The sequence below is a fragment of the Typopeltis vanoorti genome, chromosome 5 (assembly GCF_054136105.1).
Source record: "Typopeltis vanoorti isolate ZY-2024b chromosome 5, IOZ_Tvanoo_1.0, whole genome shotgun sequence".
Classification (NCBI taxonomy): domain Eukaryota; kingdom Metazoa; phylum Arthropoda; class Arachnida; order Uropygi; family Thelyphonidae; genus Typopeltis; species Typopeltis vanoorti.
In genome coordinates this window covers 26,620,960-26,633,589 of record NC_143553.1, presented here as the reverse complement: position 1 = coordinate 26,633,589, position 12,630 = coordinate 26,620,960, and the positions used below count along the sequence as shown (strand labels likewise).

Here is a 12,630-nt window from a genome sequence, read left to right as displayed (position 1 = left end):
TTTTTTTTTCCTTTATTTTCCCAAAATAAAATATATAATTTCTTTATATTGATTGCAAAAACATAACCTAAATGTTTTTGATTGTTTTCTCATTTATCGCCATGTTATAATCAGCGTAAATGGCCTTGTCCATTTACCAATTTTTTCTAAATCATTCCGAATTCATAAAACCTAGTAATATATTTATGTTTATTATTTCTGGGAAAACTCCCACATCCTAGTAATATAGTTAATGTGATCAGTTTTAATAAGGGAATACTGTGAGTAGACATAATTATAAAATTGACTTTTTGACATAATTTAAAATGCTGACCTAGAGATTACGCGAGTTTTTCAGTTATTAATTTTATAATAGTTAACGTGATGTAGCAAGAAAGGTTTTATTTTAGTGCAAATTTTTATGATAATTTTGAAATGCTGACCTAGAGATTAAAAAATCTCATGCATTTTATAATGACACAAAAGAAGTTCTTTGACTTTTTTCAAAACCAAGTGATTAAAGAATATTATAAGTGTAAGAACTGAAAAACATGTGAATATGGTCTTGATCATTAACAAATGTTCACGTATTACCAATAAAATGCATGAGATTTTTTCTTTTTCTTTACTCTTATTGTCTTAAACCTATAAATACTAAATATACACACAGGTTACAACTATAGTTGTTTAGTACAATGTATTGGCTAAATTATTATTTGTATATTTTTTATTCATTTTGACATTATTTGAAATGCTGACCTAGAGATTAAACAAAAATTTTTCAAGACATTTCAGGCTTCCAATAAGTGGAATGATGGTTTTAACTTCCAATAAGCAAAAATGATATTATGCAGGCATGAAGCATATCTACAGTGGTGTTTAATATTACACAGGCTTACTTTTCTCGGAAGAGTCTGGTCACACCTCAATCCCTGACTATGTTAATTCACCACTACATATGTTCCTGCAGTCTGTCTGATGGTTTCATTTGTTGGAGATATATAACCAGGGCTCACAACGTGAAAGTATAGGTAGAATTTGCCTGCTCCAGCTCAGTCTGACTTCAAAGTTCAGCCTATTCTAAACTGTGATGAACAGAAGTCAGTTCTCAGCATCTTAGACTTAACAGCTTTCAGTCCATGACACACACTGAAGTCGTGCAATGTATCTTGGCTATCTAAAAAAGAATATCTGCAATCCCCTTTTAGGTCCGTAAATATCCAGATGCCCAGACTGACATTTACTTGTCATGTTTCTGGCACAGGCATCACATCAACAGCCTCTAAACTTTCAAACAGCTTGTAGATGCAGCATAAGATTTCATCTATGCAGATGCTAATTCTACAAATTCCAGATCTTCTTAAATATAAAATATTACACTTGATTTTAACGATCCCTTGTGTGGGACCTCCCGAGTGAGCTGGATCTCTGGCAGGTGCCCTTCAGCGACAGTGTTAAACGTTCGCTCCACACGAGCCTATGAGCGGACCTCAAAGGTGTGCCGCCTTGGTTGAGAGAGTGACCTGCAGATGCGCAGGCGGCAAGTAGGTTGGTCACCCAACTGACCCATCTTGAAACACGGACCAGGAAGTCTAACATGTGCGCGAGTCATTTGGTCTTGAATAAGCCCAAAGGCACAATGAAAGTGAAGGTCGACGCCATTAAAACAATGCATATTATAATATTATTTGCTGGCCTGGTTGGTCGAGTGGTTAGTGTATCCACTCTCCAGGCAAAAGGCAGTGGGTTTGAATCCCGCCATGGATGCCTGTGATTGTCTGCGAAAATACTAATGGTGGTGGTCAGCGGTAGATGGTGTAGATGAAGGTAGTTGCGATTGGTGGAGTGGTGGAGACAGAGAGTTGTAGAGTAGTTGCCCTCCCTCGATGAGTCTTTGGACTCCCTGGAGGGGTTATGTAATAATAATAATTTTTGGATGGTGCACCAAATAATTTCCTAGAAGTTCTTGATGCTCTCCAGTAGTGAACATTCAGCTATCTGATTCCTTTTCTCACAAGATCACAACTGCTGTCTCATAGATGGTTCCTTTCTATATTATGCTTTTTCCTTAGGTACTATCATGAGCACTATTAGCAAGAGCTGATCAGTATCACCATAACAAAATCCAACTACTAACCTACCTAACCAGTTTCTCCTCTTTCTTTCCATTTACTTCCACTTTAAGCGGCAGATGAATTTTACTGCCTTATGCATGTAACCACCAACTAGCTGAATGGTGGCCTGAAATATCTTGGAAAAAAGTTTGATATCTGGTCTCTACAGCAAGATTTGCAGTAGAGCATACACAAAGCTCACCTACAGAACTAATATACCATAGGTTTATTACCTTTTATCAGATTGAAATCCTTGAGGAAGACCACTTCCAGCTGTTCAAAAAAACATATATTTTTCTTGCTCTTTGGCCCACACATGATATTAGTGACTTACAGGATCTACAGGCTTTGGTGTGTGAGATTAATATATTAAAAAAAAAAAAAATTCTTAACCTCAACAACAAGTCACATGTGGCTCTTTATCAATAATGCAACAACTTAAGTGGTTTTCAAGAAATACTTAATTCACTCTTTATACTCCTTAAATTCTTATCTATTTCACCAAGTCTTCTATTCAAAAAATTTAAATAAAGAAAAACATAAAATTCATATGAAAAATTTTATGTATAAAATATAATTTCTTTAAATAAAAATGCATTCTTCACTAAGAAAAGAAAATAACACTTTCCTCTTTGCACTATTCCAGATGTTCTGTGTTTTTATAAAGTAATAATAAATGTGCCTTTTCTGTGAGCTCAACATAAACAGTATAATTTCCGTAACTTAACAACATTGCAATGGAATATACTGTATGTTAATATGCATCTGTAATGAAGTATAGATGCATATTTGTGAACATGGATGTTTCTTGTAACTACTTACAATCCATGAAAAATTTTTGAAACTTCATATTAAAAGTATTAAAGTATTAGAACAAGAAATGCAAGATGGATGATCAACATTAAGAATTATTACTACCCAGAGGACGCATAATGTCTGTTTGTGAAGCAAATGCTTGAAACATACAAAATTTCAATGCAACAGGGAAAAAACATGCCATGCAGAAGTATCAAAGAACATAGAATGGTTTTGCAAAAGTAAGATTATGTGGTTTAGTAGTTCTGTGGAAAGTTTTCGGTATTGAGACCATATTACTATATAATTAAAGAGTTTAATAAAAATAAGCAATTAAAACCTGACAAGTTTCGTAAGTCGTACAACTTACATCATCAGGGGTATTGGCACCTAAACGTTTTACATAATAAAAGCCGATTAACAATTAATTACACATATTAGATGTTTCTGGTAACTTCACAACTGTAACATATAATTGATAAACCAGAATACAAATGGCAAATTCATTACTGAATGCTTGTTGGAAAATTGCTAGTTGTTGCTATCATGTTCTGTGGTATTAGTATTACCCGTGTTATATCCAAGGTCCATGGCAATAAAATTTTTGATGAAAGCAGATCATACTTGATGTAAAAATAAGTCTTGATTAAGTCTTGAAAAAAACAGATGCCTGGTTTTTTTCATGGGGTGATGCAGAGGTTTTTGGTGGATTTAGGAATCTTGATATTTTTTGTAAAGGTAAAAAAGTCACTTTTACGTTAAACGGGTGAAGCAATGCAGCCATTTTTGTCTGTGACAGTCTTGATGTAAGGCAACATGATTGCATTATTGAAATCTTCTTTAAGTAAGAGAATTTCAGGAGATGTATTAAGAATTTTTCTGATCGTCTTGAGTTCAAAACCATTAAGTACAAGGTTCTGTCTGATGTAGTGAGCCTTATTACTAAAATGTAAATTATCACGTAGAAACTTACCAAAATCAGAGTTAATAGCCTTAAATAATTAAGACGAGATAAAAACATAGTAATGGCCAAGGTAGACAAAGGAAATACAACAGTGATTATGAATTCAGATGCATGCGGAATCACATATGGTGCAAACATGATAAAACCTTGATCAAAAAGTTACCTAATTGGCCAGAAACATTTAAAAAATCTTTATCATCAAAACATCCATAAGTCCCAAGAAATTATGGCGCTCCAAAAATACACAAAAAGGATATCCCATTACGGTCAATTGTAGATCGGAGAGATTCTCCAACCTCAAACTTAGCAAAATATGTGTCAAACCTGATATCACCACACATAAGAAAAATAGTCATTTGTAAAAAATAGTTTCCATTTTATTGAATAAAAGTAAAGGATATAAATATAGAACCTTCAGACATCTTAGCAAGTTGTCTGAAGGTTCTATATTTTTATTCATATTTCAAGTCAAATGTTGGGAACAAAAAAAGGACTTGCCATGGGTTCTCCCCTTTCTCCAGCATCAGCCAACCTGTTTATGGAAAACCTCGAAACTAATGCATCAAAAAGCTATCAGAAAAGACCACAAATTTGATTATGTTACATCGATGATATTTTCGTCATTTGGTCAGAACAGTGGATGAAGCGATTGCTTTCAAAGATTATCTGAACAACTTGCATCCCAGTATAAAATTCACTCTTCAAATAGAAAAACGTAAAAAATTACCATATCTTGATATTCTTGTCAAAGTATATGATGAGGAAAAAAGGTTATCCCTTTCCGTATACAGAAAAATCAACCACAGTGGAAAGATTTTTAAATACTACTTCACACCACCATCCATTGTGGTGGTGTGAAGTGGTATTTAAAATATACTACTTTATGAGATATGGCATACAATATATCAAGCATGCCAATTAAAAGGAATGAAGAACTGCACTACCTCAGACAGAACCTTGTGCTTAATGATTTTGAACCCCAGATGATCAAAAAAATTCTTAATACATTTCCTGCAACTCTTACTTAAACAAGGTTTCAAGAATACGATCATGTTGCCTTACATTAAGAATGTCAAGACAAAGTGGCTGTGTTGCTCTGTCAGTTCAACGTAAAAGTGACTTTTTTACTTTAACAAAAATTATCACAATTCCTACATCCATCAAAACCTCTACATCACCTGATGAAAAAACCAGGCGTCTATGAAATTCATTGCTCTTGTGGCGTTTGTTACGTAGGCTAGACAGGAAGGTCGAGAGAGAGAGATCCGCATGTCTGAACAAGTAAAAGGAGCCAAAAAAAGAAGAGCATAAATAAGGCCTGGCATTCCACACAACCACTACTGTCCATCAAGTACTTTGGCAAAATACAAAAATGTCATATATTGATCGTAACTGTTTCATAAAAAAATTTAAAGAAGACTCCCAAATGCTTAGGATCCCTACACGGTGCAATAAAAATCAAGGCATAATTTTTTAATGAAAGCAGACCATACTTGATTTTACATCAAGTATGGTCTGCTTTCAACCAAAATTTTACTACCATGGACCTAGGATATAACACGAGTAATACCACAGAACGTGATAGCAACAACTAGCAATGTTTCAACATGTAAAGTAATGAATTTGCCATATGTATTCTGGTTTATCAATTATATGTTAGAGTTGTGAAGTTATCAAAAATATTAATTGTTAACAGGCTTTTGTTGTGTAATGCCTCCGTAGCGTAATTAAAACAACGACGGTACATTGCGCCCTTTGATTGGAATAGGTCTAAGTTTGATTCTCATCGTGACAGGAGGAATCTTTATGTGGACTTTTTCAATCGAAGGTGAGTTAGCCTATCTCATACGGATGTAGCAGGGTTTTTTTTTTCCCAGAAACTCAGGTTTTTCATCTCGCATGCAAACAAATCGGCCCTTCAGAACACACGCAATTTACAGACAAAAAATACTAGTTGTGGTGGTAGTGGGTAATAGATGCCGTTGATGAGATGATTGGTAGTAGAGGTTCGGTGTAGTGGTGGAGACAGTTGTATAGTAGGTGTCCTCCCGTGATGAGTCTTCGGACTCCTTGGAGGTGTCACGAATAATAATAAAAACTTTTAGGTACCACTATCCCTGATAATGTAAGTTGTATGACTTATGAAACATGTCAGGTTTTAATTTTAGTTTATGTAATTAAATTCTTTAATTACATAATAATGTGGTCTCAGTACCAAAAACTTCCCACAGAATGATTTTATTTTATTTTTTTTAAACATATATGACTGATATAATTTCATTTTACTGCATAGCATACCAAGGATCACGGTGTACTTTTCTAGAAGAAATAACAGATTTAGTCATGCAAATTATCTACAAAATAATGGAATAATGACATAATGCTTCTCTATTGGCATGTTTTGAAATTTCATAACAAACTTTTTATAACTAGTAGATCTCATTGGTTATACTGCATTTTACTAGGATCTAATATTCAACTTACAATGTACAAATGAAAGCTATATAAACCAGAGAATATATATATATAACCCAAGAGCTCAGCATATTCATACATTTCATAAACCATTTTTAATCCATTAAATGAATCCAATATGTTTCAAAGGAGACACAAGTTTAAAGACTAGAATAAAGTGATTTAACTCTTGAAATATCCTAGTGAAAAAGAAAAAAAGCAGTTGTTCTTCCATGGAAGCCACCAACTTTTGATCTAGATGGTCAACTAATATTAAAAGAAAGAGAAAGAAAAAAACATGGCCGTTTATTTTCTAGTTCATAGAAAACAGTCATCTGCTGATTGGTCACTTGATGACAAATTATGAATTCAAGCTGTGAGAAATATCTCTAATACCATTCACAGAAAATAATGGGAGATTAAAAAAGCAACTAAATATATATGCTACTGTATATTTATTTATGGGGGAAACTTAATAAAAGTAAATAACTGTTTACTTTGATAAAAAAAGTTGGTACTCTAATTGGTCTTACCGATCAATACCAGATTCTCCTTTATGGAGTGCTGAGTGCCATGATACGGGTAAGAATTCGATACGTCCAATTTCTCCTTTCTCTAATACATGCTTGAAGTGAGACTGAATCAAACTGTGAGAAATATCTCGAATACCATTCACTGAAAATAATGGGAGATTAATAAAGCAGCTAAAAATATATGCTACTGTGTATTTATTTATGGGGGAAACTTAATAAAATTCTTTTAGTCACATAGATATCAAGTTATAACCCACTCCTGCAGTATAGAAAAATTCATTTCAATAACCCGCATAATATCTGGCCAATATATTGACTTAAACTACAATGAAAAATGATGGTACGGCATGATAGAATTTTGGCCTGCTGGAGCATCACCCAGTTAAATAAAGGTCCCCGTTGTTTATGCCAGGGAACAAAGCCAAACAGCAAAAAGTCAGCTACTGGAACAAATCCTGAAACGCATCCCAACTCAACATTAGAATTCAAGATCGGTACTATCAACATTAGAAACCTGAATGGCAAAGAAATGGAGCTAGCTAAGGAATTGGATAAGTACCAAATCGACATAATAGGGTTGACTGAAACAAAAAAGATAAACTGGTGAGATCTTTCTGAGCAATAAATACAAAATGTTATATTCAAGCAATAACAATAAAAATATAAGGCTAATCTTCTTGAATGGCAGGCAATATCAAATTGAGCGATGTAGGCAAATATCAGAATGGGGAACTGGACAATGAGACTTATTTGTGCCTATGGTCTCACAGAAGGTTCCACTAAGGTAGAAGTGGAGGAATTGTTTGACACTTTAGAGAAAGCAACTGACACAATGCAAAAGGAAAGATTGGTCCTGGTTGGGGATCTAAATAGTAGAATAGAAAATGATTGTCAGACATACAAAAATGTTTGGGGAAAATTTTGAGAAAAGAGCAAAGCTAATAACAATGGCAAACACTTGTTGGATTTCTGCTCAGGACATGGACTGGTTATTACTAACACAATGTTCCAACATAAAAATGTGCACAAATTCATATGGAGAGAACAGGCAAGGAATAAGAAAAGTCTCATTGACTATGTTATTGTTGATAGCAATGTTTAATCACTGGTGCAGGACACTAGAGTGTAAAAAGGATTTGAAAATGGAAGTGATCACTATTTAGTCTTGAGCTGGATAAAATTGAATTTCATATTGAAAAGAATAACATGTAAGAAAGTTTTAAGGCGAATAAAAGTTGAGCAGCTCTCAGATGTGAAATGTACACTAAAATACACAAACATTATTCAAAAATAAAAAAAAAAAAAAATGAAAGAGTTTGAGAACAGAAACAAAACCATAGAGATTCAGTGGCAAATCCTGAAGAAAACTGATTGATTCAGCCAGAGAGCCATGTGGTGAGGTTGTCTGCAAGGATAGAAAAATCAGAACTCTATGGTGGACACAAGAAGTTAAAGAGGCAGTGAAGGAAAAGAAAACATATCAAAAGTTCCTCATGAATAAGTCAGATTTTGCTCTTAAAGAATACAGAGACAAATGTAAAAAAAAAAAGCTAAACACTGCATAAAACTAGCTAAACAAAAGTCATGGCAAGACTCTGGTAAGAACATAGAAAATAAATATCAGGAAGGTGGCAAAATATTCTGGAGGTTGTTGAAAAATCTCAGAAATGAGGAAAGAGTGCTGAATTAGAAACGATAACAGTGACATGAAAATTGGAGAAAAAGATATCCTTGATGTATGCAGTAATTACTTTGAAAAACTTCTAAATGAAATAAGCAGTGGCAGCACAGTGTAAAAAACACTCAACATGCATGCAATCAGAAATACATCTCCATACTTAAAGTAGAAAATGCCATCAAAAGCCTGAAATGTGGAAAGGCAGTGGGAACAGATGATATCTGACCAGAAATGTTCAAGTATGGAGGTACAAGTCTTCCAGTGGCTGCACTGCATAGTGCAGAAGGCCTGAACAGAGGGACAAATTCCAGATGATTCGAGTAGAACTCTCATAGCACCTATACATAAAAAGGGAAACAAAACTGAATCTGAGAATTACAGAGGTATTTTCCTCCTGAGTGTTCCTGGTACAATTTATGCAAGTATACTTGAGATATGGTTGAGAAGGATTGTGGAAGAGAAGCTTGGTGAAGAACAAGCTGGATTCAGGATAAATAGAGGCTGTCAGATCAGATTTTCATTTTAAGACAAATAGTTAAGAAATCATGGGAACATAACATAACAAACATCTGTATTTAAGTTTTGCAGATATGCCTTTTCCAGATCTGCAAAACTTAAATGCAGTTATTTGTTATGTTATATTCCCATTATTTCTTGGCACATTGTCATGATTCCCATGACAAGATGCCAAGCTATTCAAAATATTACAGTTATATGGTGTCAATGGGGCATTATATCAAGCAATACTTAGTCTTTATTTCAGTTGTACTTCAGCAGTTAGAACTGAAGGAAGTGCAAGAAAATGGTTTGATGTCAAATCTGGTGTCAGACAAGGATGTACATTATCCCCTCTGTTATTCATTATCTATGTGAATCGCATTATGAAGGAAAGTGGTATTAAACCTGATATCAAAATTGGAGATGTTAATCTTAGCTCTTTGCTTTATGCGGACAATGTTATACTTCTAAATAAATCCACTACAAGTCTGCAAGACTTGTAGCGGATTCCATGCGGAACTAATTCCATGACTTAAATGAATAACTGTTGTAATAGGTATGGTATGAAGGTCAGCAATAACAAGACAAAGACAATGAAAATAGGCAGAAACATTGAAAATATCAACTGCATTGTAAATGGAGAACCTATAGAACAAGTAAAACATTTCAGCTACTTAGGCAATTTTTAATGAAGATGGTAAATTAAATCTGGAAATAGACAGCAGAATCAACAAAACTGGATAAATTTATATGGAATAAAAGAGAAATTAGCCATATACAAGAATGTTCAAACCAATTTTAACTTATGGATCTGAGAGCTGGGTTAGAAATAAAACACTTGACCAAAGACTAGAGACCACAGATATGAAAGTCCTGAGAAAGATTAGCAGCATGAACAGATGGCATCAAGTACATATATCATATTAAAAGTGGGGATATTAAGAAAGAACTTTGCATTGCATTCAGAAATGTGTTAGCAGAGCTAATCTCAGGTGGTATGGTCACTTAAACAGAATGTGAGAAGAAAGATCAATAAAACAAGTGTTCTCTGCCATGTAAGCAGGAAAAAGACTCAGAGGAAGATCAAGATATAGATGGATCGATACAGTAAAAAGTGCCTTTGAAGACAGAAATATATGATCTGATAATTTGGAGTCTTGACAGGAAACAGAGTGATTTGGAGGAAAATTGTAGATAGGAATTAGTAATGATGTAAATTTTTCATGTAGTACTATGATATCCTGTACACCCCTTGAGGATACATGTCAGAAATTTGATGATAATATCTAGCCACCTCATTTTCTAGCTGATTGAGATTATTAACTGGTCACTTGATAATGTTCTAGCAGCTATTAGTCAATCATTAAATAATCAATCAGCAGAGAAGAGTGGTTCATAGTCTGAGTCAGAAAATGAGTAGATGAATATCACATGAGTTATTGCAATCTAAATTCTGAAAATGTTGTCCTTTACTATGGAGAGATTCTGGATTCAAGAAAAAAAGCGGTTCTTAGAGTTTCCAATTAAATAATTTAACCTTAATTTTTTTAGAACTCTAGCTTTGATGTAGCAAAGTTTTTTTTTTCCACCAGAGGTCACGCAAATGATTGTTGTAACAGTTGGTCAGTAACTTTAGCAAACCATGTAGATTGTAGTGCAGCTTGTTTCTCAGTATATATGTGCATGCTCCAGATGATGACCTTGATATGAAAGTCGAAACGTCGAGTGTTCATTTTGGTTTATATTAAACTAAAGTTTTGTTCTAATACGGAAGTTGTCTCCATAATTTTCCATAATGTATTCTGATCACTGTGTAAGCATGAAAGAAAGGATTATATTTTCATTATTTAAAAATTTTTTATATTTATGCCATAAAAAAAGAAAGTTTAGTTTTGAGTGTGACTACTCCTTAAAAAGTTCCAAATGTTACTACTTCAGCTGGTTGCCATATCAAAAATATCTAAAATTTCCCTCTGTTCTCCAGCAATTTTCTTAAAGTTGAGAAATCTATTTGAGGAAAAAGAAAGAACACATCTCAGACGTCATACTAAAGAGTCTCAAGCAGTAGTTCAGAGTACATAAGAACTTTGTTTTCATCTGTTTCTTTTAAGGTCCAAATTTTGGATTTTAGGCATGCTGACTCTAGAGCTCGTTGATCAAAGTCTTCCATCGGCCTGGTTGGCTGAGTGGGTAGCGTATCCGCTCTCCAGCCAAAAGGCTGCGGGTTTGAATCCCGCTGTGGGCATGGATGTTTGCGATTGTCTGTGAAAACACCAATGGTGGTGGTGGTGGTTGGTGGTAGATGGCGCTGGTGTAGATATGAAGATAGCTGAGGGTGATGGAGTGGGAGATGGAAACTTGTAGATTAGATGCCTTCCCTCGATGAGTCTTTGGACTCCCTGGAGGTGTCACGTAATAATAATAAAAGTTAGCTATTGGGGGGAAAGTGGTGAGCCCACCACTTTCCCCCCACAACAGCTAACTTTTATATAGAAGACTCTGAGCAAAAAGCTCTAGAGTCAGATTGCCTAAAGCCCAAAATTTGGCTCAGATACGAAGATATTTTCGCCATTTGGTCCCAAAGCACTAAATACATTCCTTAGCCACCTGAACAAGCAACACAAACGTATCCAATTCACCACTGAAATGGAAAAAACAACTCTCTTCCATTCCTAGACACACTCGTCACAAGTCTCCCTCAGGCTGTCTCTCCTTTTCAGTCTACCGCAAACCTACACACATACAGACCAGTACATACACAAAAATTCTTATCACCACCCAACACAAAAACTAGGTGTCATAAGCACCCTTAAACACAGAGCTCAAATGATTTGTTCAAATGAATAAGCTCTAAACCAGGAATACAAGATCATCTACCATACACTTATGAAAAATGGATACAGTAAGAAAACTATTCACAAGATCCTCCACAGAGATACCACTAAAAACAAAAAAGATTTCAAGAATGCTATTGCCATACCTTATGTAAGAAGCATTTCCGAAAAAATAGACAGAACACTAAACAAATACAACATCAAAACCACCTTTAAACCCACGACAAAATTAAGACACCTACTCAGTTCTTCCAAAGATCCTCTTCCACACCTAGCCCACCCAAGGATTTACAAAATACAATGCATATGTAACCTACCATACATAGGGGAAACAGGGCGAACCATCCCAATTAGGAAGGACGAACACAAACGACACATTAAATACCTCCATTTTGGAAAAACAGGCCTTTCTGACCATGCACTCCAAACATATCACAGAATTGATTGGAAAGGTACCAAGTCCCTACACCGCACCAAAACCTGGTTCAAGAGGAAATTTAAAGAAGCATGTGAAATGCTCAAACATAATCCAAATCTGAAAAAAATGATGGTCTAACCATTCCAAGGATGTGGAGGACCCATTTGCAACCTTTATAGCAACTAGAAGAAGCCAAAGAAAAATCTCGATACAAAAAAGACTTGAAGTGTTTTTTTTTTCTCCCTTAACATTCAATAGCAACTTGAACTGTACAAGTCCAGAAGAAAATTACAGTATAACAACCTGAACTGTACAAATCCAGAAGAATCTTAGTAATCTTAGTACAGGAGGACTTTAGCAGAG

General features: G+C 34.7%; 1 protein-coding gene across 1 annotated transcript in view; it reads right to left on the bottom strand.

The window, feature by feature from the left end:
- The window catches only part of PAPLA1 (Phosphatidic Acid Phospholipase A1), a 316,868-nt gene that overhangs the window by 182,931 nt on the left and 121,307 nt on the right, over positions 1-12,630 (bottom strand). The window contains exon 7 of the mRNA XM_090392296.1: positions 6,840-6,981. Within this exon, the coding sequence (XP_090248422.1) occupies positions 6,840-6,981 (142 nt within the window). The remainder of the gene's footprint in view (positions 1-6,839; positions 6,982-12,630) is intronic.